The sequence below is a fragment of the Papaver somniferum genome, unplaced genomic scaffold (assembly GCF_003573695.1).
Source record: "Papaver somniferum cultivar HN1 unplaced genomic scaffold, ASM357369v1 unplaced-scaffold_132, whole genome shotgun sequence".
In the NCBI taxonomy this organism is placed as follows: Eukaryota; Viridiplantae; Streptophyta; class Magnoliopsida; order Ranunculales; family Papaveraceae; genus Papaver; species Papaver somniferum.
The window spans coordinates 13,407,926-13,433,770 of NW_020622381.1; the positions used below are offsets into that span (position 1 = coordinate 13,407,926).

At 36.9% G+C, this 25,845-nt stretch overlaps 1 protein-coding gene, 1 long non-coding RNA gene, 1 other non-coding gene and 1 pseudogene across 20 annotated transcripts; 2 read left to right on the forward strand and 2 right to left on the reverse strand.

The window, feature by feature from the left end:
* The first annotated feature begins 599 nt into the window (after positions 1-599).
* LOC113332641 (nicotianamine synthase-like) lies at positions 600-1,798 on the forward strand. The gene has a single exon (XM_026579159.1). The coding sequence runs from the start codon at positions 724-726 to the stop codon at positions 1,702-1,704; it is 981 nt and encodes a 326-aa protein (XP_026434944.1). The 5' UTR covers positions 600-723; the 3' UTR covers positions 1,705-1,798.
* Positions 1,799-2,362: 564 nt separating this feature from the next.
* LOC113333073 lies at positions 2,363-6,945 on the forward strand. Of its 18 annotated transcripts, none has more exons than XR_003351788.1 (9): positions 2,364-2,717; positions 2,826-3,010; positions 3,100-3,160; positions 3,256-3,792; positions 3,941-3,986; positions 4,106-4,215; positions 4,367-5,853; positions 6,024-6,111; positions 6,293-6,944. It is a non-coding gene; the product is annotated as an uncharacterized LOC113333073 (long non-coding RNA). The 18 variants fall into 18 exon arrangements; XR_003351784.1 differs by having other exon boundaries at positions 2,365-2,717; positions 4,367-5,631; positions 5,773-5,853; positions 6,024-6,300; XR_003351780.1 differs by having other exon boundaries at positions 2,363-2,717; positions 4,367-6,208; positions 6,293-6,945.
* Positions 6,946-7,493: 548 nt separating this feature from the next.
* Positions 7,494-14,661, reverse strand: LOC113333067 (annotated as a pseudogene).
* Positions 14,662-17,866: 3,205 nt separating this feature from the next.
* Positions 17,867-17,953, reverse strand: LOC113333398. Its single transcript, XR_003351972.1, has one exon. It is a non-coding gene; the product is annotated as a small nucleolar RNA Z102/R77 (small nucleolar RNA).
* Between the last annotated feature and the right edge of the window lie 7,892 nt (positions 17,954-25,845).

Genomic DNA, 25,845 nt, shown 5'->3' on the forward strand with positions numbered 1-25,845 from the left:
GAAGATGAGGATCAAGATGAGACTTATGGTATCTCTTTTTTCGGAAGTTTTTTTTTCCAGATGTTTATTATTAAAGAAAGTTCGTCTCCTGAACTGTGAATCAAGCTTCATCGATTCAAGTTCTCCCGTAAAGGTGGATGTTGTTGTATACTGTTCCGATTTGATGGTCTGATAGAGATTTTGGTCACGAAATTCGGGTTAGGAAATACTTTGTTTTAACTCTTATTTATTTTTGGATACTTGTTGTAACTTCGAGGAACTTTCCTGTTTTTTTATTAAAAAAAGAAAAGAAAATAGTCATCGTTGTTCATCACATAAAATATTAGAATAATAGATATTGCTAACTAAATATTATAATTTTATATTGTGACACATAAACTTGTCTGTGAAGAACCGCTGATAAACAGTCCCATTATTCAATAGTATTAAAATTGCTTCAAAAAAAAAATAGTATTAGAATTAGCTTAAAGAAACTAGCCACTTAAGTGAACTAATTAACCATCATATTCCTGGCCCCACAAATGTTTTCTTATAAATAACCACAGAACTTGAAGGTTGGAAGATGAGTGTAGGTTTAACCTGGCTTGGTCTTACAAGTGATCCAAGAGTTACAGATAAAGAGTGAATTTTCTATCATTCAATATCTTGTGGGGGATTTTATACTTCTTCCCTCTCAAGAAACTTGAACTTACTGCTTCATATTCATAACAACATAGTGTCAACATGGGTTTTGATGAAGAAGAATTGTTAATTCAAAAGGTTTGTGAGATCTATGACAACATATCCACCCTAAAAAGCCTCAAACCTTCAAAAGATGTCAACACTCTTTTCACTCAATTAGTCCTAACTTGCATGCCACCATCTCCAATTGATGTCACCAAGTTATCAGTCACGGTCCAAGAAATCCGTTCCAAGCTCATTTGTCTCTGCGGGCAAGCTGAAGGTCTCTTGGAATCTCATTTCTCAACTCTATTAGGTTCCTTTGAAAACCCACTTGATCATATCAATATCTTTCCGTACTATACAAATTACCTTAAGCTTGGCCATCTTGAGTTCACTATCCTTAACAAACATATCGCAAACCCGAATCCTAATCGTATTGCTTTCATTGGTTCCGGTCCCTTGCCGCTCACATCAATCGTGTTGGCTTCATACCTGAGGACCACTACCTTTCACAATTATGATATCGACCCGTTAGCCAATGCATTGGCTCTTAATTTGGTCTCTGCGGATGCTGACTTATCAAAGCGTATGTTCTTTCATACTACTGATGTTATGAATGTTTCTAGTGGGTTAAACGACTTTGATGTTGTTTTTCTAGCTGCTTTAGTCGGCATGAACAAAGAAGAGAAAAGTACAATTATTGATCATTTGGCTGAGTACATGGCACCAGGGTCCATACTCATGCTGAGGAGTGCTCATGGTGCTCGTGGCTTTCTCTATCCGATTATTGAGCCTAGTGATTTGAGCGGTTTCGAGGTTCTCTCGGTATTTCATCCAATGGATGAGGTAATAAATTCAGTGATCATTGCACGTAAGTATAAGAACGAGCCAGTTCTAGTTAATACGGTTATTAATCATCAAGGAGTTGCACCAGCCATGGTATTACCAACCAAATGTTCTGAAATTCAAGGTTTTAATCCTACTGACCGCTCTAGTATGATTGAAGAATTGGCAATTCATGACCAAGAACAGCTCATTTAATGAATTTCGCCCTTGCTGGATCTTTCCTCTCATTCAATCTACATGGTGAGAGTTGCATCCATCTTTGATTATTACTTAGATTTATTTATCTCTGTCTAACTATTCTAACTATCTTTTTATTTTTATTTTTTATGTATTTGGATCAATCATATGTACCCAATCGTGATTATGTTGGTTTTTATCATTTTAATTATCTTTTTAATGAAGCTTTAAGAGAAATAAAAATGACCCACTTCTGACGGTGAAATTCCAAATTGTTTCTGTTGTATCGTATTATCAAACTAATTAACTCCATTCTGCATGCATGCATTATGCTCATATAATACTGGAGGTTTGATACCTCCCGCGCGAAAATCCCACTACCATAATGATCTTTCGCTCCAAGTTATCAAATGTTTTTTGTTTTGTAGATCAAATTACCTCGATGCCTAGATCTATCGATAACTAAACCTTTAGACCTATAAAGAGGCTGGGGTGGGTCAAATCCGCGACCACTCTCAACCATCCCTAAAGGGGAGGCGATAGGAACCCAGTCAAGAAAAGATATTTGTGGAAGCAGCGATAAGTAAGATTTGATTTCGTAATGTTTGTTCAAAACAAGGCCATCTAACTTCTTTAAAATCATAAGATCATTAGGCTCCACGTTGAACCCACTTACATAATTACTTCGTTTGACTTTAAGAAGAGAAAAAAGAGAAATTCCCCCATAAATTTCGTCCAAAAAACATAAAACTAAAAAAACACGTACCAAACCCTAAGAAAAAAAAAACATAACTCTTCGTTTCCTCAACTCTGTCTTTTGATTTCGAACAAAATTTTCGTCTCCTTCACTGAATCTTTAACCTTGCGTAATCTTTTGATTTCAACAACCTAGCCCTAATCTCTAACCTTGCGTCAATCTCAAGTAGTTGTTTCGAGGAGGATTGGGTTCTATTTCGAATCAACAGATAAATTGAATTCAGCCCTGATCTCTTTCGATCTCAACAGGTACACAAACGATAACTCTTAACCAGGTATGAATTTGATTTTTTCCTATCCTCTTTGCTTTGATCTTGATGCTGTAGCTCAAGATTTTGATGATTTTATTAGGGTTTAATCTCAGGATTTCTATTGTAATCTAGGGTTTGGTTTTGGGGTAATCTAGCGTTTGGTTTTGGGAAGAACAACTGAGAATGAGTCTAAATCGGTAAGAATGAGAATGGGTTAATCGGAGATGGGGGTTTGAGAGTTCTTGGATGATGATAAGAGTTGGGTTGAGATCGATTTGCAACCAGATGAAGAAATCAATCGAGAAAAAATATTCCAGGTTCAAATATTTCTCTATTTTTTCCCCTATCAGTTTCAATTGAATTTCGATTTCAGAATTACTTATACATTCAATGGGGCAATGGGTAGTTGCAGAGCTGTTGTTGGTGTTGCTACCAGAGAAGCTACAACAATGGGGCAATGGATTCTGGTGTGTGGCATAGGCCCCGGCTCTGTCCAGATACTATGATCCAATACTTTGAAACTCACTTTTTATTGATTCGATACGTTAAAACTCACTTGCAGGGGTTGCTGTTGGTGCTGGATGGCAAAGTGTCATAGCTTATGTGAACCTAGCCTGCTATTACTTGGTCAGAATTCCTGTTGGAATGATCCTCGGTTACCTTATCAACAAAAGCTAAATCCAGAGATCGTCCAGACTTCAAACAACTAATGATATGCTTCCAATCCAGAGAACAATTCTACAATCCAGAAACCATAAACTTGCCAGAAGCTTAAGGCTTTCCATTATGTACCTCTCCCTGTTCTACTTTTCTATGTTTAATTCATCGTCGTTATCCTTTATTTTTTAAATTTTTTTTTGATTGTTGGTAGTGGGTTCTTTTACAGATTTTGGAACAGTAATTACGTAAACCCTAATTTATGTTCTACAATCACAGCAACCCTTTACGTAAACCCTAATTTATGTTCCATGTGCAGTTGAGATGAACAAAATTGGATCAAGTAGAAATTAGTTAGACTTGATCAAGTTTGAAGGATGAACTCTGTGGCGCTATCAAACTTAAAGTCTAGATGCATTCTTAGGGATTACAGGTATTCAAGGTAAGATGATGGATGAAGAAGATTTAGTTTTTTGTTACTTGTTTTGTTATAATTGTTTTTATTTCGTTTTATTTTGGATTTTTCTGTTTGCGAAACGAACCCTAACCCTTTTGTTTGTGTCTCTTTGATTCTCTGAGTCTATAAACAGTACAAAGAAGTGAGGCGCATAGATTAAGCAGCTTTGTTTTCATCAGGTACGATTTTTCGTCACACCAAAATGGTGCTTGGCTTATTATACGGAGAATTTCGCTTATGAGCACTGGGATGATATCCTCGACATACGTAATCAATATTGAGGTGGCTTTATCAATAGGTGATGGACTGAGGCCTGGATCAATTTATGATGCTAATGACACCGCTCAATTTGCTGAGCTTTTGACACAAGAAGAGCTAACACGTCGAGCGTGGGAGAAGGACGTACAGGTAAACTACATTCTGATTTTGCAAGTCAAGTGATCATATGCTTCACGGTTTCTTCCTATTTTCCTTTTTGTTCAAAAGCACCCTTATGTACCATAGCATGTCTATGGAAAATGTTTGGTTAAGCCAAGTATTATTGTTTATGTGCTCATAGGTGATGAACGAAGGACCTGGGCATATTCCACTACACAAAATCACTGAAAACATGGACAACAAGTCTACAAGGCAGAAAATATAGGTTTTGTGCTTATATACTGTCTAAAGCATCTCTTCAATAGTTTTTCTTCTTTACTCTATCTTATTTGCTTAGACTACATTCAATTTGTACATAATGAATTTGTTTGAATAGTCTTTCTTTTGTTTGCAACTTTTAATAGAACCCTAAACAGTTAATGTGGCATTCTTTACTGCAAGGTTCTGGAAATCCTAAAAGGAATTCCCGCGGGGATAAAAGTAAAACAAAAGCTTGATGCAAAAGGATAATTTCCTTAGGAGTGGTACATTCTACAAAAATTACTTGTGCCTCCCAATTTTCTCTCTGTACCAGATATTGTAGATGTGCTATCAAATCTTTATAGTAAATTGTTACCAATTTTTTCCTTCATTGATTGTGTGTATGTTTAGCTTCTGTCGTTCAGCTAATAAACTTGGTAGTATATTAAATCTGGAAATTTGTTTAAAGATATTTTTGTGTAAATGTTTTAAGAAAGTTCTCAAGCTAGCTGAAATCAACAAAAGCTCAAGATCAGGCCCTCCAAATTTTAAGTCTCATGATGTGGAAGCCAACGAATTGCGCAATACCTTCAAGTTAAGGGTAGAACTAAGGTATGCGTATTTTACATTGGTAAGGTTGATGATGTCCTGTTACTTATGCAAACTGTGAATCACTATTAACTGTTTTATAGGACAGAAAAAGGAATAGTTGTTGAACTCTTTTCATGCTATAAATTGAGAAATTTCTGCTCATATATGAACTTGGTGAGCATTTGTACGTCTACGGTTCCTTGCACAAATCCTTATACCCAGTTAGACGTGTTAATTCTAACCCAATTCTAGCTGGGAAAACTAATGCCTTTCCAGTTGATATTGCTGCTCGGCTAGCTTCCAAAAGTAATTTATGTGGCAGTCATTCGTTTCATTGTCCATATATATTTGGTGAACTAGAAAGTTGTAGGTATATTCAATTTTTCAGGACGCCTATCCACAACAGTAAAGGGCGATACAAAGGAACGATGAGGTCTATAATAAAGCTTAAGCATTACGCAGCATCAAGAATGGGAACGATGAGAAACTATGTATAAATCAGCACCAACATATGGCGCTAGCCTTCTCGGTGTAGCTGTTACATGTTCATGACCCAACAATCATGAATCCTAAAAAACATAATTGTTGAAAGAGGTTAACACAAGCGGAGAATAGGTTTTATCTAACTCAAATATATATCTATTCTTTTTATTTTTTGTATACACATTATGTTTTAGTTCATGCTCTAAATGTGAGCTTATTTTTCTTATTTTTCAGTTAAATTGCATTTAGTTATATCTATTTTTTTGTATACAGAGTTTGTGACAAAGCACACCTTGGTTTTGTCGTACCATTTCCTTCATATTTGTTGCGGTGCATGTTATGTATCATACGTAGGTACTGAATGTATCTCTGTTCAACTTAGAAAGCACATTGTAGTTTCCAAGTATACTAGATTGTGGTGCCCTTTTGTTCCTAATGAGAAGCAGAGTCGGACCTTCATAATCTTATCTCATGTAGTGACCACAACATATTTGCTTTTACAATTCTTTTCTGTTAATTTTCAGTATACATAAGTGGGGGATTCAGGTGGCAGTACCAGTTGCCAAAGCATTCGATCTTGCAATGGCACTATCATTTAGAGAACTTTGCAGTGTAAAACCACTCAATCAAGCTACCGAATAATTTCACGTTCTCTATTGAACCACTTCCTTTCTCAGTTGAAGAGACAGAGTATAAGTACATTGTGGTGGTGCTTTTCATCGTCTCAATGTTTTCTTAAATTTCATTTTTATATGCTTCTTCGTATTATAATTGTTTATATTTTTAATGGCAGTTCAACAACATGATGAGTAGGATATCTCAGAAGTAGTTTAGCGAGCCAGTGTTCATTTTGTTGTCAAATGGGAAAGTGCATATGAAGAATAGTTGACTCCTAACTAATCAAAACACATAATTTCTTAAAAATGATTATACTCCAATCAAGACAACGTGAATTTCAGAGTTCTAGCAACTTTAATAAGATTACAAGAAATGGGGACTTGGGCGAAGTCGAGCTTTACCAAATCATATCGGGACTGGGGCGAGGCGAAGCCGAGCTTTACCAAATCATATCGGAACTGGGGCGAGGTGAAACCGAGCTTTACCAAATCATATCGGGACTGGACCGAAGCGATCCGAACTTTACCAAATCAAATGGGGACTGGGGCGAGGCAAAGCCGAGCTTTACCAAATACAAAATATGGTTCAAAGAAAGAGGCATTGATGCATTGTATTTGTAGTTGTAGATTGAATTGGTGAACCAAGTTTGAGAAGCTCCTGGGCGTAGCATGGGCAAACTTATTTGAAAACTGTGTTTGTTCAAAACAAGGCCATCTTGTTTAAAAGCTTTGATTTTTTTTTCTTTGGCAAGAGGCAACCACTAAATTTGCTCACGTAGACTTGGTAACAAATTTGAACTGTTTAGAAACTGAAAAGTGAAAACCACAGTTTTTAACTTTTAACTGGCTTAACAGATCCTATTCGCAATTTTCGATTCATATACATATACGTCATTTTAATACCATCTTTTGTTCGTCTTCTTTTACCACTTACGGTTTCTGAAAGCAAGAAAACCCTCGAATGAGTTGAAACTTTCATTTTTGCCCACACAAGGGTGCTCCAGTTTTTGGCAAATATATACGTCCTAAAAGCATTCTAGCTTAAGGTTCAATTGTTACTAGAAAACTGCAAAACCAATAAGATAACAAACCCTGTCAAACTTGATGAAAACATCCATTAAAGGAAACTGGCAACTTTCAAGACCCAAATGAGGAATAGCGTGTATTTTTTCTGGAAACACTTCCGCTGCTCATCTCTCTGGATATGGTGGTTGATACTTGGAGCCAGATTCCCGAACGGCAGATCCTTGGAACCAGATATCCAAGGTGCCAGTTGTATGTACTCAGAATCACTACATACTAACAAAAATCAGGAATTTAAAGTTCGTTGCTGGAACCAAACACCTGAGGTTTCAGTTCTTTCAATGTTCATCTGTGAGACCTCTGAAACTGTCTATCATTAGACTAAAGTATGCCATGCTTCAACATTAACTATCAGATTTGGAATCAGCAAGCATAGAAATTTCATTTGTTACTTGCTGGTAAGTAAATGTGGAAGCTCATCATCAAATTTTTTCTGAGCTACAAATTTGAAATCTAAGCAGAAAAGAAAAACAAAAGGCAGGGATTAATAAGCTTTTATACTGCTCTTATAGACCTCCATGCTTGGAATTATTTACTCGCAACATGGAATTGTTTATCAAGGCCTGCATTTGGTTTTGTAGCTTGCAAACACTTGAACCGCGCGATGTCAGTTAGACTACATGTACCTGAAATATAATTGGTTTCAAATAAGTAACTTACCTTTCAATGAACATCACAACAACAACAAAAGACAGTAAGTTGCATGATGGAACAACTGACAAAAAATATAAAATCTCAAGAAGCATGTTTCAAGAAGATTAATATATTCTCTGAGGTGTCGTTAGTCCACAACTTGGTCTAATGTAGAATTGAAGCCTTAGCTTAGGTTTGCTCTAGCCCACTGAACACAACACATGAAAGAAAGAAACCAGTCATGACCAAAACCACCAAGTCACCTAACCTGATCATGGATGTCCAGTATTTGATTTCATAGTCGGGAATGTCCAAAACAAACATATAAACAGCAGAGATGCAAAAACAAATATTATCATTGTTATAGAGGGTTCAAGAAAGGCACCACCAAGCCAATCATGAAGCTGGTTTAGAAAAGAAAACAAAGGAGACAATATGAGAGAAAAGACAACTGCAGTAGTCCATAATTGACTTGGACATGGCCCAACTAAGCCTATCTCCATTAATAGCAAACATCTAAAAAATAATGGGATTCAAAATATGGTTTTGAATTGAAAGCTAACTACTACTGGCATAGAAAAATTACCAAATCTGGTTGAAACTAATGCAATCCATCCAAATTAACTTCACAATCAGAATCTTGCACCTGTTGACGAGGACATTGCATACCCATAACCGTACCCAAGAAACCACCTGCTCAACCCTAAACAATAAGCAAAAATGGAACTTTTTAACATCAGACAAAAGGGAGCATGATTGTATCAGCCTATTTGATATCCCTTGTGCTACTTTTTATGTCCTTCCCAATTTTTCACATAAAACCCTATAAGCACCAGTTTATATTTCGAAGTTACAAGTGCAAAATCAAAATAAGCACAAAATACAAGAAGATCGATATAAAGTCTAAAAATAACTTGAAGCGAAATGTTAACTTACATGACGAAGCTGGGGTGAGAGAGCACCAATCAGGACCTTTACTTTAATGTTGAATCACTGAAGTCTCTAAATGGCTAATAGATAAAGATAAGCAAGGGCCAATTTCAAATTTCTGCAATTTGACTATCAAGATAAAAAAGAACTGTGTAGGTTGATCACTAGCAGTTTTCTAGTAACAAGGTACAAAATCTCATGGATCCAAGGAATAAACTAGTATCTACCTATCTTATCTACAACAAAAAAATGTTTCATATTTATACACAAAAGGCTCTACTACCAGGGATGAAAAGTGTACAGCGTAGCGGCTAAAGATTAGCTGAAACACTCGGCTCCAAAAAATTACAGCAAAATCCCTATCTATCTCAACTTCTGTCTGATTCATCTTACCCTGGAAAACAAAAGTAATCTGTACAGTGGATACCAAATTGTATACAGGAAGAGGATGCCCATGCCTAAGTACTGAACAAAATTTCGCAACGGATTTCCAATGAATCATTGTTGGTACTCTGGCTTAAGAATCCACGAGGATCCATTCTCGTCTTTCTCTAAGGTTGCGATTTCCTTCAATAGGTTTTTAAAAAGCGGCAGATCTTTCGGTGGTATTCTATCCTTAAAATACTGCACAATAGTGGCTGAACTGGTACTTCCACCTTTTTGCTGTATGAAACTACAAATTTGACGAATCAAAACCTCAGGCTGAACACTGGATATCTTATGAAATGCCCTAGAACTAGAAGCTCCTGAGCTTGCTGTTGCTTCTGATCTTTTAATAGAACCTGAGGAAACCAAATCAAACTGCTGTTCAAGTCCATCAACAACTGCTCTTTCTTGTGTTCCCCGTATTCTAGCTAGTAACTCCGTCGAAGATAAAGCTTTTCCTGTAGACACTCCAGCTGAAAAACCATTTGATCTGCTAATCCCGGTGTTCAAAGAAACATCTGTTGAAGCTTTTGAGTTACTAACTAATTGAGAGTTTACAGTTGCGCCGAACTTCTTGCGGACAGAGGATGGACCACCAGCAGCACCAGACCTGCCAGTCCATGTGGGAACAGATACACTATCTCTGCTCCGGAGCATGCGTGATTGGCGTAATGCTTCAGCAGCACGTTGTGCAACTTGTGAAGCTTGCTCCTCCAGCCTCACTTTCTCCTCCTCATGGGCATTCATAATCGTATCATGGTTCACCGCACTCTAAAGAACATGACAGTTAAAGGCATCCATCAGCGGATTAAAAGCAGTTTAATTAGAGTGCAAAAACTAAAAGCAACGAACATCCTATTTCTACTTCAATTCTACAATATTAAATCAAACTATGAGTTTATGCCTAAAGGTGCCAGTCATAAAAATAGGTAAAAATTGCTATCTATTTATATACGTTGTTTTAGAAGTTCAATGAAAGACAATTCTCTGCATATATGTTAGCAAACACTATTTCCCAGCTACAGTAATTTACGGGAATGTTAAGTAGTTGTAGTCCCTATTGCTGATATGCAATGAAGACATAAATGAAAGGCGGAACAGATGTTAACAAACTTACATGTATCCCTTGGGCATCAAAAAGAAGACTCAAAACATTAGTTTCTGCATCTACTTCACCATCATTCTGAAAAGCTTTTTCCTTTCCTTTCACATCAAGAGCTAAAGAGTTGTTCGAACCACTAACTTCGGCATCACTGGAAGATGTTAATAGTGGGACAACAGTTTTGTCTTTAGCTGAATTATCTTTAAGCGGTTGGATGGCGTTTATATCTTCGGACAGTTGACTAAAGATATTAGATGTTTCGGTTGAAGCGCCTTCCCCCTCGTCTTGTAAAACGAAGAGATCCTTCATATCTCTAGCCTTGAAGAACCTTCGCTGCTGTGGGTTCTTCAAAATCTTATTTGTCAGGAAATGTTTATAAATCTGTCTATGATAAACCTTTTCCTCTATTGTTCCACGAGTAATCAATCTGTATACTGTAACATCTCGAGTCTGTCCAATACGCCAAGCACGTTCTCTTGCCTGAAACAATTACTCAGCTCAAATGTATGCTTTTTATATGCCTTCTTATAGAGTAGAATGAAACCTTAAAGATACGAGAAACTCGAACTAAAGATAAATCAATTAACAGGGTTAAGAATATTATTTGCCGAACTAAACTTTTGAAGTTAGATGTATTTAATGGGTTCAATAATCAGATTTTTATATCAAAACCTCCAAATGGAATAAGACGACTCCTCATAGAAATATACCTGCATGTCTGTAGAAGGGTTCCAATCAGGATCAAAGATGATCACCCTATTCGCACCAGTAAGATTTGTTCCCAAGCCCCCAACTTTAGTAGTTAGGATGAAGATAAATATGTCCTTTGAATCATTGAATTCGTCGATTAAAGGCATCCGCTGTCTTACAACAGTCTGCCCATCCATCCGTCGATAGCTATAATCAGCAGCTATCAGGAAACTCTCAAGAATGTCAAGCATTTGTTGGGTCTGCGTAAACAAAAGAACTCGATGACCCTGATCCTTCCAAACCTTAAGTACCTGTTCAACAACTTTCATTTTCCCACTGCGCTGTAGGTTTCCGTAATCTGGATTGCTAGAGGAATGTTCTCTCTCTAGCAAATCAGGGTGGTTGCAAATTTTACGCATGACATCAATCCCATAGAGCGAGTTCCTATTTCCTTCAAAAATCTGCTCCACCTCAGAACTAGCAAGAAATGCTCGGTATATAGATCGTTGCTCAGGAGTCAGGCTGCAAAACAGAACATGCTCCGTCTTCTTTGTAAGATGAGCGTTCACATCAGCCTTCATTCGCCGAAGAAGGTAAGGCATAATGAGGTCGCGTAGAACAACTGCACATCTGTAAGCTGTAGATACTTGCAATGGAGTTGCATTTGCATAACCACCAACAGAAATGGGGACAGCAAATGCTGCCTCAAAAACAGGTAGAACTCCAAGCTTTCCGGGAAAAACAAAGTCGAATAAAGACCACAACTCAGACAGCTTGTTCTGAATGGGTGCTCCCGTCATTATTATCCGATGCACAGTTTGCAATTGCTTACAAACTAAAGTAACCTCTGCATTGGGGTTTCGGATCCGATGTCCTTCATCCAGAACTGCATAACCCCACTCGATGTCAAGAAGTTTTTCACCGAGTAATCGGAGTTGTTCATAGGTGGTTATGAGCAACCCGATTTCTGATCTTAAAATACGAGCTATCAAAGAATCCCACTTGTTTCTTGAGGTGCTTTTTTTTGGAAAGTTTTCTTTCATTATCACTGTCGAATGATCCTTCACTGTCATAATCGCTTTCATCAGAGTTTGACTTTTTCTTTTTACTAAAAGGATCCTGAGCAGAATCACGAAGAATCTCAACATGAAAGCTAGGGTACCACTTTTTTGCTTCTCGTCTCCACTGACGCAAGAGAGTTACAGGACAAATAACAATACTTGGTTTATACATTTCACTGAAATGCAAAGCAGCAAGAAAAGATATGACCTGGATAGTCTTACCCAGACCCATTTCATCCCCAATAATTCCACCTGCTCTCTGGCAGTGCAGTTCCCAAAGCCACTGCACTCCAACTTTCTGATAGTCAAAGAGTTTGTCAAAAATCACCTCTGGGATTCTTAATCCTCCTTCGAGTGTCACATGTGAATCTTCAATACTGGTTAATTCTTCAGAATCTTGATTTTCTTCGGAGGTAATCGAGTTATCTTTTGCTTCATCTGAAAGAAAACTGACATGATAAATCACAACTTGAAATATGTAATAAATTAACATAACATTATCACAAGTACATAATAGTTCTTATGTCTTTTTAAAGATTGATTTAAGATTCTAATTAATGCTAAGGAAGATGTTGTGCGCTCTTCTTGTACTGGTTTCACCCAGTAGTACAAATATGTAAAACCCCAACTGTGAAAAGTGAAAACTATAACCAACACATTCCCAGGAATCAGTGAGAAGCACGAGTTGTCTAAACAAGATCCTTAAATGCCAACAGCCCTATGAGATTTTTCGATCTGTATTTCAAACCATTTGCTCCAAAAACACATAATTCTCATGGATTTCTGTATGAAGTAAAGGATGGCATCACACTCTAACCTTCTGAAAAAGATGTGAATCAGAACTTGAAACATCTAGCTAGGAATACTTCTATTTGCTAAAGTCAGATGCACGGGTCAAGCTGAGTATGATATGCTTCAAAAATAAAATTAAACCAATAAACTACTCTGCAATGTAACATTTTAATGTAATTTAAGGATGTACAACATACCACTTCCTTCTGCAAGTATCTCCTCGCGAGAAATGGCTTTTCTCCATTTCCTCCCTGGCAAAGGTCTCTTGTTCTTCCTTCTCTTATCTTTCTTCCCCTCTTGCCCATTTTCGGTGGACTTTTGTTTCAGAGGCGCTTTCAGTCTGTTAAATGGATGAGTGGGTGCCTCAAGTTTGGGTAATTCTTTTGCATCAAGAAGCTTGGTTGTTGGGCGAGCTTTTGCAGCCTCAGAGATTGATCTAACCACCTTAGAGACGGTTTCTGAAGCAATACTCTCATTTTTCGCTTCTTCTTCTTCAGCTGTACTTAACCTAGATGATGGACCTGGGTGTTGAACTCGGCGCTCAAAACCCTTAAGTTTATGAAAAGGAGTTAAGACTCCTTTCCTGACCAATTCATCCCTTTCCTAGGAAAAAAACAAAGGGTTAGCATTCAAGCAAGTTCTATCCATTCATCAGTGTTCTGTTACACAAATGGTGCAATCTCTTTTATAAACCTTAATTCCACCACCATTTCATTAACTGTTTCATTTCAGCATTGTAGATTTAGCAAGAGAAAATGATATGCAACTTACTGTTTCAACGAATCCTGCGGATGCCGCATCCAGCACTGCATCAAAATCAACATCTTCATCGAAGGAAACTGTTTTATGCCGTTTGTTTGTGCCTTTGCTTGACTTTTGACTGCCTTTCAGCTTTCGTTTGGGCCCTTTGGGGTGTACATCTTCCTTGACAATAGATTTAATCAACTCATCATGATCAGTAACTCCTTCATTGTTAAGTTTATCGAACTCGGAAAGTTCTTTCCTCAGCCTAGCCTTTGTTCTTTTAAGGCTTTGCAGTCGATCAGTAGCTAAAGCATGTTGAAGGGTTAAACCACTGGGGCCATCTTCACTGACATGTATATCCTCCTCTATGTATACATTCTTTCCTTTACCAACAACACCATCCGAGACATTGTCTTCCTCCCTCACAACACTCTTTGACTGTTCAACAGTAGCAGCAACAGCATCTATTTCAACTTCCACTGCCCTCAATTTATTATAAATTTGTGCTCTACTAACAGATGATGTATCATTGCCTTTTTGATCATCAACAAGATGCTCTACAATGCTGCCTCCAGCTTCATCCCTATCTCCACTATCATTTTTAGCCTACAATAAGAGCATGATCACACTATATCAAAATACACCGTAGAAAGCAATTTACATACTAGTTCATGTAACATGTGCAGTCAGAAATTTTACCTCATTAAGTATAGTGCGTTCAATATCCTCAGGATTAGCTGATGTTACACCCAAAGTATTTAGCAGAAATCTATCCTCATCTTCTTCTTCCATGAGTGATAAGTATATTTATTTGTTTGATTATCTCATTATGTTAATGTAACCCTAAAATTGAAAATCCTGTTTTCTGTTCCATTAAGAAATTTTGTTTAGACTTAAACCCTAAAATTGAAAATCTAAATGGAAAACCCTAATATAGAATAGCATTTAAAATTAAAATCTATGAATAAGAGAAGGATTTCGTTGCCCTGTTTTGAGAATGAGTGATGTTTCCGGCTCGTTGGTTCCTTAATTTCGTGGAGACGTGGAGATCATAAACCAGAGAGAGAGAGAGAGGTATTTCTGTTATTTTTTGTGACCTTTCTCCCTCGTTAATTGGTGTATTCAGTACAAACCCCTAATACAGGGCGGAGCTGGTTAATCGAACCGGTTGCTTTGGTCTTGTTCGGTTCGGAGTTTTTTTGTTTGTTTTTTATAAGAGAAGAATTTTATTGCGCAAATTAGCTGGGATTGTTTTGCATCTATGTTGCACGGACACGGACACGGGGCACAATACGACACGATACGATTACGGGGACACGTCAAATCTCAAAAAAACGGGTTGCGGGGACACGTTATATATATATTACTCACATCACTAAAATCAAATATTATTACAATCTACACAACAAAATAATTAATCTCATTTTTAAAATATTTGATTACTATTTATATAATGCTAATAATAATGTAATAATGATAACAACTTTCATGAATAATGCTTGGATTTGACTAAAACAAGAATAAATTAGCGTCACATTTAGTTTATTTTAATTTTCCAAACCAAAACAAATCATTTATGACATGTCCAGAAGTGTCCAATTGGTATCCGCAAAGTGTCAAATATCAATTTTTACGCGACACATGATGTGGCGTGTCCATCGTGTGTCGGAAAGTGTCGTAACCGTGTCGTGTCCGTTCGCATGTCCGACACGGTTACCGCATCTTTCTTGGAGTGTCCGTGCAACATAGATTGCATGTCTTTAGCTAGAAGACTACTAAGCTCAGTATTGAAAGACTCATATGCTTCAAGACTTGAATTTGTCTCTCTTACTGTTTTTGCTATAGAATCAGCTATTTGATTGTCAATTCTACCAATAAAGTAAAGACATAATGATTGAAACTTGAGATTAAGTGTTTTATCTCTTTTATGTAATTTCTATTCTCCCATTGAACTGGCAAAGTGCTTCCAGTTATCGGATTGTATGACAAGCTTTGAGTCAGCTTCAACATGTATATTGTCCAACTGATTTTCCTTTGCCCAAGATAAAGCCTCCCGCATTGCCATACACTCTCCAGCCTCTGCACTTAATGCTCCATTTGCGTAGCTCCCTTTGATTCATAATTATTGCTTGAAAGATCCTTGCTAACCATAATCTTATGGTAGCTTAGAGATACTTTACAGGGGAGATAATAATTCAAGCTCTTTAGACTTACAGTGTATCCAGATATACAGTTCTTCCAACCTTTAAATGAATAATCCTTTGAAATTCATTCCGAGGTATTTCTGCAGATACACAGTAAAACAATATAAAACAAACAAGGAGATGCAAAACGTTAATTATACAAAATTTTAAATGAATAGTCTTTTGAAATGGTTCGTCCCGAGGATTTGGGAGCACCATTTGTTTCAAATGACAGACACATTTGTGATAGCCCTGAAATATAGACAAAAAAAATTCATTAGTGGGCGAATGATCCATTATATCCTCTAAAGTGTTTAATTAAAAATCATCAAATAAGTTGTCAACAAGATCAATGTCAATATTGTGATATTCATCAAAATCGACAAATTCTCCCATGAGGGCAACACTTGAAACTTATTCCCTTTATGAGTCATATTGATCAGAAGTTTCATCAAATGTAGCATCAAGAACAGTGTTGCCAGTGTATTTTAAAGCCTTGCTTTTTTTGTTTGACAACCTGTATGGAAAAAACCTAATACAAGTGTAAGTAGATTCAAACTAAAGTTTCTTGAACAATATGTATATAGAGTTTTCTATTATATCTTCCATAACTAATATGTCTAGACAATAAAGGTTGTGAACTTGAATGTGTAGAAGAGTTCTTGGACGATCTCATAAATCAATATCCAAGATCAATCTAGTCGTATTCAAATCACGAGGATCCGAATTCTGCCAAATACGAAACTTGTTATCTATCATTCAAGATATAATCTCAACAAGAACATGTCTCGTTATTGATCACAATTAATAAGGAATTAAACTACCTAGAACGAATGTGCACTACTTGTGTTATTCCTATTATAAAGATAAAAAAATATAATACAGAAAAGGAAAAACACAATACACTAGAAGTTTTGTTGATAAGGAAAACTGCACCTGCATAAAAACCTCAGGACCTCGTCCATCTTTGAACACCAAACTGTATTAAGCCGCGATCTATACTAGCCTACTAACTGACTTAGGATTGGATTGTAGTTAAGACCGAATTAACCCTCCAAGCAATTCAGTTGTAGTCGTGCTCCTTACGTCTCTTGAACCTCGCAAAGCTCTGCACAATTAATTTCCTTCACTGACATCCTTTACAACCTAAGAGTTGATTAACCTAAGTGAATACTTTTGATAAAAATGTTCCTCTAACAAATAAGCTTATTAGATTGCCCTTTAGATCGTTTAGATCAAGGCTTGAAAATCTTTTTGCAATAAACAAAGCTAGCAACCTCACGAATTCGGGACTTACACTCAGTTAGATAAGGAACCTGGATTACTAACACCTCTCAAGAACAATCTTAAACTGATAAACAAACAAGAGTTTTAGATATCTATCTTGAGGAATCATAAAGTCTGAGACGGAGAGAACTTTAGGATTTCTATCTACCTCGTTCCTGATTGGAGATTAACGAAAAACATAGGCAATCAATAAGAATAATCAGGGTACACGAACTGTCAAGGAAAAGATAGTCGGATATGGATTTACGAATCCCTAAACATAGTCTTTAAGTCGTAAACTTAATGAGGACGGATTCGGTCACATGCTTTATCTCACGCTATCGCACATGATGTTCTCCACCGTAAGATTTTAAAAAGTAAATGGTCCTGATTTTTCAGATTGTCATATTTTTACTCCGGGTTTGATGGTCGCCCGTGACTTTCTCTATTAAATTTTTATTTTCTTCTCCCTCCGACATATCATGTCCCACCCACCTTCACTGCATTAAAACTGATTTACTGTAATTAGAATCTCGAAATCACTTCCTTAAAAAGAGATACATAATATCTCAGCAAAAAACCGTCCTGTAAACTTCTTTTGAAGTTAGTTTAGCTACAACCATCATGGAAAATCAAAGATTAAAGATATTTGGATCCGTAAACACACTAATCTTAGAATATACCATTAATTAACGAGATTTCTGGATCTTTACATATAGAATCTATGCGCAACTAAATCAATCATGATCTTCAAACCAATCACATAATCTAAATCAGTCATAAAATCTAAACCAGAAAATCAAACAATGATACAATCAAACCTAATACAGCACATAGAGAGAATGATCAGATAGAGCTAATACATAAATTTACCATCATATCAGCAATCAAACCAATAGGGAAATTAATCTAATCATTATATCATTCTCTTCTACATCAAGTGATAAGAAATATAATCAGAATTGTAAAAGAATAATTAGGCAATCTCCAAGGTGTTAAGTGTTAACATCACTGAACTATTAAGTTGTCAAATTACCCATTTGAGATATTGCTCCTCATTTGCCATAATCAATCAAGATTCAAGAATCCCAGTTTAAAAATTAAAACTCGGTTTGAAGGGAAAAAACAAGACCAGAAATAAAAAAAATGAATTTGCTTGAAGTGCCGATGGCGGCTAGTTTATGAGATCAGATGAAAAAGAGTTTGGTTGTTTATATATCAATAGTGCCAAGGACTATTCACTAGTGTACTGGTGAATTTTTCCAAACAACCAACATTAATCTAAATTTTTCCAAAGCTACTATCACTAACTCAAGATCTTAGCTATAAAATGAAAGTTTTATGCCTGTCAAAAAGAAGGTCGGTGAGAGAGGATATGTCTGATGGAGAAGAAAATGAATAGAGAAAGTCACGTGGTGACCCATCAAACCCGGAATAAAATGTGAAAATCTAAAAAATCCGGACCATTTACTTTTTAAAATCTGACGGTGGAGAACATCATGTGTGATAGCGTAAGATTAAGAATGTGAGCGGATCCGTCCTCAAACTTAATTATGTTTCTCATAGGAAACCTAGGTTAATAAAGGACGACTCTAGCAAGCAACTAGGACACGTAAATGTCAGGGATTGAAGTTCCCAGTTTTTTAAATCTCTCTATTTATAGAATTTCAAGACTATATGTAGCTTCTAATTCAAGTTAAGATAATCCGAGATTCAAGCAAACACTTTCTCATTTTAAAGGAAACTTTTGTCAGGAGTTCATGTAAGCATGTGAGAAGTTTTTGGAATACCAACAGCCATAGTCTCCGACAATGGCAAACAACTACAAGGGAAGAACATTGACATGTTGTTCGACACTGTCAACATTCAAAAGAACAAGTCGACTTTGATCTATCCTAAAAGCAATGGGCAAGCGGAGGAAACTAACAAGACCATAGCTGGACTTAAAGAAAAAGCTTGGAGTGCATAAAAAGAGGTGGTGTGAACAGTTACACAACATTCTATGGGCCTATCGAATAACAAGAAGGTCAGCTACGGGAGAAACTCTGTTTTTGCTAACTTACGGAGCCGAAGCAGTCATCCCAATGGAGATCATACTCCCAACAACTAAGACGGAGGCTTGGGAGAAAAATCTAACATCAGACTTAATGTTAGAAAAACTGGATGACCTTGAAGAAAGAAGGGAGGTACCCTGCAAAAGATGGTGAATTATCAGCGAATGCTAGCTCAGGAATACAACAAGAAGGTCATTCCTCGGAACTTTGTGGTCGAGGAGTACGTACTATGCCAGATACCACCATACCAAAGGAAGAAGGAATTCAGAAAACTAGCTCCAACATGGGATGGGCTCTACATCATACACGACATCGTCGGGAAAGGATAATACTACCTAAGAACCATAAAGGGAGAAGTGCTACAACACCCTTGGAACGCGATGTACCTATAAAATGTATTACCCGTATGTGAATGGTGATTAATCAGGAGAAGAAAGGTATGGGCGGTATCCCACCATGTTCTGTCCCTGAAAAAAAGGTATTATAAACCTTACTAATCAATGAAAGAAGCTTTAATTACTAAGACAACTTTAATTGATATATATTGGGTTAGAATCGACAACCACCGTCAGGAGCGATGATGAGGCAAGGTAAGGCATAACTGCGCATATGTCAATCGCGGATCCTCGGGGCAATGGATCCTTCCATGAGGCATAAGAAAAGATAACATATCCTCTATAGAGATACCATGTCGAAGTAAAGCAGCCTTCGCGCTGAACGCGTAGGGTTACAGGAAAATTATTGCCCACGTAGGGACCCTCGTCACCATGGTACCTTCTGGCCAAAGGATATCCTGGTAGGACGTTGAATGTTCCACTAAAGGTTAAATGTACCTTAGCACCTAGTGATGACTTGATTGTGCGACCGGTTAGACACATTAAGGCTAAACTTACATAAAAGAATATACACTCTGGTATAGGGTTCTGGAACCGTGTACAATTATGATTTTTGGGAAATATCCCTTATGAACTTATAAGCATAATCGTGTATATTAACACTCGAGATTTAAACCATGATACACAAACACAAAGTGATCAAAGTTGTCTTAGAATTTTTTATGAGAGTTGTAGCAATGCCAAACCTATTTGTGAAAACAGTTTATGAGCATCTTCTTAATTCGTACTGGGTGGTATGTGTAGGGGTACGCATACCTATGGACCATTTCGTGAATTCAGGTTTCTATGGTACGCGTAATGGGTATGTGTACCCTTATTCGTTAACTAATTCATGCACCTGGGGTACGCGTACTGGGTATGCGTACCTCCCCCCCTCCCCTCCCCCGCTTCATGAATTCAGAACCTTAGGGTACACGTACCGGGTATGCATACATCCTTTATTCCGGAACTCAGATGTCTAGGGTACGCGTACTAGGATGCATACCTCCGTGTACGGAATCTCATAAGTTCTGAAAAAATATCTTTAAACAATTTGAATCATTCCCCATATATATGAAATATCATTGGTTGGGCAATTTTCTAATGATCAACTTGAAACAAAAATAACTTTTGAACAATAAATTATTCTTGACTAATATTATTAAGGATCTATGAACATCCACTACTTGAATCACATTTCAAGAATTTTAACAAGACGGGCTTGACTAGAATTTTTTTTTAAGCAATATGAAATCTACTAAAATCATATGACAAGTTTCATAAAGATAGAACGGTAAATGTTGTGAGTAAATATGATATGGTTTAGTATTCACATACCTCTTTATCAATGAATTTCTTTAAATTTTTCTCAGTTTGATCTTCAGTCTTCAATCTTCGAGGGTTATTCAATGATTTATGATACTCAACTACCATACTTTAATCCTAGTCTGAGACTTGAGTTTAATATACTAGAAATCAAGATATAGTTTTGTGCAACTAACATTGACAACAAGCTTGAGATGAAAAACTTGTGAGTTCGACAGAGTAGTGTTCCGAGTGCATCTCATGGGTCTCTTATTTACTATTTCCTTAACACCCTTTTACTGTTTTTTCTTTTACTAAGGATGCAAAAGATACCCTAAAATTTTGATTCAATATATGACCCTAAATTTCTTGAACTAGACTGATTTTTGGCGAGGATTGATAAATAAGGTTCAATCTTTGAATTTTTTTTTGAATTTTCATCATCTAGCCATGATTTTTCTTTCATGATATGTCCCATTTTCCAAAGTCTAAATACTACTTAATGAACGGAAATATCTTTCTCCTGCTACTTTCTTTTTCTACCTTCCATCCTTACTTTTCTCTTAAATTAACCGACACACAATTCTAATGATCCAAGCTGTTGAGTTGGATATTAGGTCACTTTAATAAGTTAAAAAGGGTTATTATTGTTAAATATCCTTTGAGACTAAAAACAAAAATTCACAAAATTCTCATTTCCTAAATTGTTCTTTGGATTGAGGAAGCAATCCAGTAGGGATCTCATCCTTATTGAAGGCATGTTTATTCTTATATGAGTTTTTATTTTTCTTTGGTTAACTTTGATAGAGAAAGAAAAAAGACTTTGTAGTCTTGCTCTTATTTCAACATAAATATTTATAATATTAAAAACATTTCATATTTTTATTTTGTTGCATAAGTTCTTGAAGGAACAATGTTTCACAAAAATCAGAAAGAACAAAAAGATATCCAAAAAATATCATCGATTAGGTATTAAAACGAATCCTGCCAAATTTATGTGTTCGAAATTTTTCCAAGGGTCATTTAGACATTGGTGTGCCGAATTAACTATTAGGGATTGATAATGATCAATATAAATATATTTAGTCAGATAATACTTAATTTTTCATCCCAACCCGCGAATTTCAACCAACATCATTGTCTGGTTACCCAATTTCACAATCTTTTTTATTACTCTATATTTGTTTTTAAAGACGACGACGTTATTGATTTCGCTCGACAGGCACACCCATCTAGAAATGATTTTCACAGTTACATTCAGTCTTTTACAATCATGGTTTTTATTAAAATGAAAACATGAATCAGTTTAGAGCCAGAATATCCCATAGGACTAATCACTTAAGCATTAGCTAAATCATATCTAAAGACATATAAATTATAAGGGCACTCGGCATCCGACATCCCATAAGTACCCGAAAAACCAAATAGAAACCGAAAGTTCAAAGCTTATGGGTTCAGAATGTTTGTACATATCGGAGAAAGATGTTAAATTAAAAGTCCTGTTATCAGGAGGGAAGTAATGGATACGAGAAGGAATTGACCCAAATTACAGTCAACGTATAGTCAAAGTCAAATACAATGGATAAAAATAATTTTTTTACAAAATACCTAACCTATCCTACCCTTAGTAACCTTAACTATTCTCGATCCTTAGAATCTGAAGAATCACATGCATTAGCGTTTATTTCTTAATCAATAAAAGAGAAACCCTAGCTTTATATAAAAATCGATTTGACGTATTCATAGAGGTTGGCTGAAAATTCGTATTCAGTTTTAGATTGTTATGAATCATAGAGGTTGGTTGGTCCTCCACTTACTATCCTAAGGTGAAAGTTCGTATTCATTCCGGTTTTTACATGCTTGTCGTAAACAATAGGTGATCAATTTGTTCTCAGGGACGGGCCTAGCAAGGGGCTAAAGTAGGCTATAGCCCGTCCCTTAATTAGTTTGGTAATAAGAAAATTTAGTAGGTACATTTAGTAAACTTTTGTTGTTAGCCCATCAGGTTGATGCTGCTGACACTGATTATCTTATCGATTTAACCCTCTATCTATCTAAAAAAAACTCGCGGCCTTCAGCCGCCATGTCCCATATATAAAATTATCCCTACCCTAAGTTACATCTTGAGTCCGTCCCTGTTTGTTCTCATTCATAATCATTTTGTGAATAGTGTGCATATCATGGTTAGTTTCTAACTTGCTACTAGAAGTAGGCTACACACACTAAGTTACTAACTATTGGTTATCTGCGGTTTAGATATTATTAGGAGAGTTATATATGGGCTCGAGACTGTTGGTTTGAGACCCAGGATTGAGACCCATCTTCACAGTCTACAGATTGAGACCCATCTTCACAGTCTACTGTCTAAACTGTTATGGACAGTCCAATGTCTAAACTGTTATGGACAGTCCATTGTAAGGTCGAACTCTAAACTAGGGTTGTATTTCTTTATAAGAGGCAGGTTGAATGAATGAAATAAATACGAACTATTTTGATTTATGTGTTTACAAAATCCAACATGGCATCAAGAGACAGAGTTGATTAACACGAATAAGAAAACCCTAGAACAGTAAACATGGCGGATGATACAGAATCATCTAAAAGAGGAAAAGAGGTAGAAAACAATATGCAAAAGAAGAAACCAGAATATCATCTGGCATCAAGTGATGGACCAGGGATTGTCATCACACCGATTGTGTTAAAGGGAGCAAAATATGATGAATGGGCTAGAGCAGTGAGAAGATCATTGATAGCCAAAAGAAAATTTGGTTTTGTTGATGGAACCGTCAAAGAACCAAAAGAACCTGAGGAGTTAGAGGAGTGGATTGCAGTGCATTCAATGCTGGTTTCTTGGATCAGCAATACATTGGAGACAACTATTAGATCAACGTTGGGGGATTATGATGATGCGAGCATGTTATGGACGCACTTGAAGAGGAGATTTTGTGTTGTAAGTGGAACTCGGATCTGCCAGTTGAAAGCTGCCTTAAGAGAATGCAAACAGAAGAAAACTGAGGAGGTTGCAGTGTACTATGGGATATTGAACAAGATATGGGATGAGATGGTGACGTATATGAGACACCGAAGTGTAGTTGTGGCCAGTGCACGTGTAACATTGCAACACAGGTTAGTACGTTGAGAGAAGAAGATTTCTTACACTATTTTTTGATTGGTTTGGATACCATGTATAGATCCCTGCGTGAACAATTACTGGAAAGAGAACCACTGCCATCTATAGATGTGGCTTATCAAGCTGTGGCTAATTCGGAACGTCTAAAATTGGGGGACGGAGTTGTGACGTCTCAGACACAGGAAAATGTTATGGCGTTCAAGGTTCATCCAGATCAGCGTCCATACAATAATATGTATGATCCTAACAAATTTTGCAAGCATTGTAGCCGAGAAGGGCACTCACAGGAAGGGTGTTTTCAGCTGATTGGATACCCGGAATGGTGAGGTGACAGAAAAAGAGGTGGAAGAGGATATGGTCGAGGAGGCCGAACTGGTGGTAGAGATGGTGGTCGAGGACGTGCTGGTGCCGGGTTTGTGAACAGCAGAGGAGGTAGAGGACAAGACAATATACGTGCGCATAATTTGAGCATCTCGGCAGCAACAACATCTCATCCTTCCACTGGGTCTTCAGGAGATGCATCAGGACTGACAGGCGTGACTGCAAGTCAAGTTCAGCAGAATCTTGAATATTTAAATTCAAGAAAAATCAGTTCTCAGCTCCAAGGTAAGACAAATCAAACATCCTGGATTATAGACACATGAGCTACAAATCATGTCACGTGTAAAAGAGATGATATGATAAATGTGAAAGATATTAGAGCATGTTCGGTGGGACTGCCGGACGGAAAATATGCTCACTCTGAGAAAATAGGAACAGTTATTCTTCCTGGTGGTTTGAGATTGGACAATGTGCTTTATGTGCCACAGATAACTTGTAACTTGATTTCTTACACAACTCATTGATGAGGTAGTATGTAATGTTCAATGTACTAACACTTTATGTCTTATACAGGACCGGTTGACGAGGAAGGTGATTGGAGTGGGTGAGCGACGAGGTGGACTATATATGTTCTGTGGTGTGCCTCCAGTTAAAGTGCTTACGGTGAGTGAGATACGTATGAGCTGTGGCATCAGCGATTGGGACATCCATCAGAGAAAGTGTTACAACGGTTACCAGGTCTGGGTAGATTATTGAAGAAAAATAATGATGCGTGTGATATTTGTCCACGTGCAAAACATCGTAGAAGTAGTTTTGCTAGTAGTTTGAGCAAATCCAGTTGTAGTTTTGATTTGGTTCATATAGATTTGTGGGTCCTTATAAGACGTGCTCGTCTTCTGGAGCACAATATTTTTGACAATAGTAGATGATTTTTCAAGAGGTGTGTGGATTTATTTAATTCAAAGCAAAACTGAGGTTGCAAACGATATTTCTTAACTTTATTGCGCTTGTGAAACGTCAATTTGGTAAAGAAATCAAAATTGTTAGAAGTGATAATGGAACTGAATTTAATGCATTGCGTGGCTATTTAAGACTAATGGAATAGTTTTTGAGACATCCTGTGTAGGAACACCTCAACAAAATGGAAGAGTTGAGAGAAAACATCAGCACATAATGAATGTGGCAAGAGCTTTGAGGTTTCAAGCAAATTTACCGATCAGATTTTGGGGAGAATGTGCTTTGACAGCAGCGTATTTGATTAATCGTACGCCTACACCGGTTCTAAATAACAAAACTCCATATGAAGTTCTATTTGGGAAACCGGCACCATATAGTCAGTTGAAAGTATTTGGTTGCTTGTGTTATGCACATGATCAAAGTAGTAAAGGGGATAAGTTTGCAAGTCGAGGAAGAAGGTGCGTCTTTCTGGGTTATCCTTTTGGGAAGAAGGCATGGCAATTATATGACTTAGACAAAGACAATTTTTAGTTTCAAGGGATGTAGAGTTTCATGAACATCAGTTTCCTTACATATCTAGGGTACCTGATCAGCCAACTGAGATAGTTCAGGCTAATAATGACGTGTGTTGGAGTGATGATGAAGAAATAGTGCAGCAAGAGAACCCAGAAGATATTA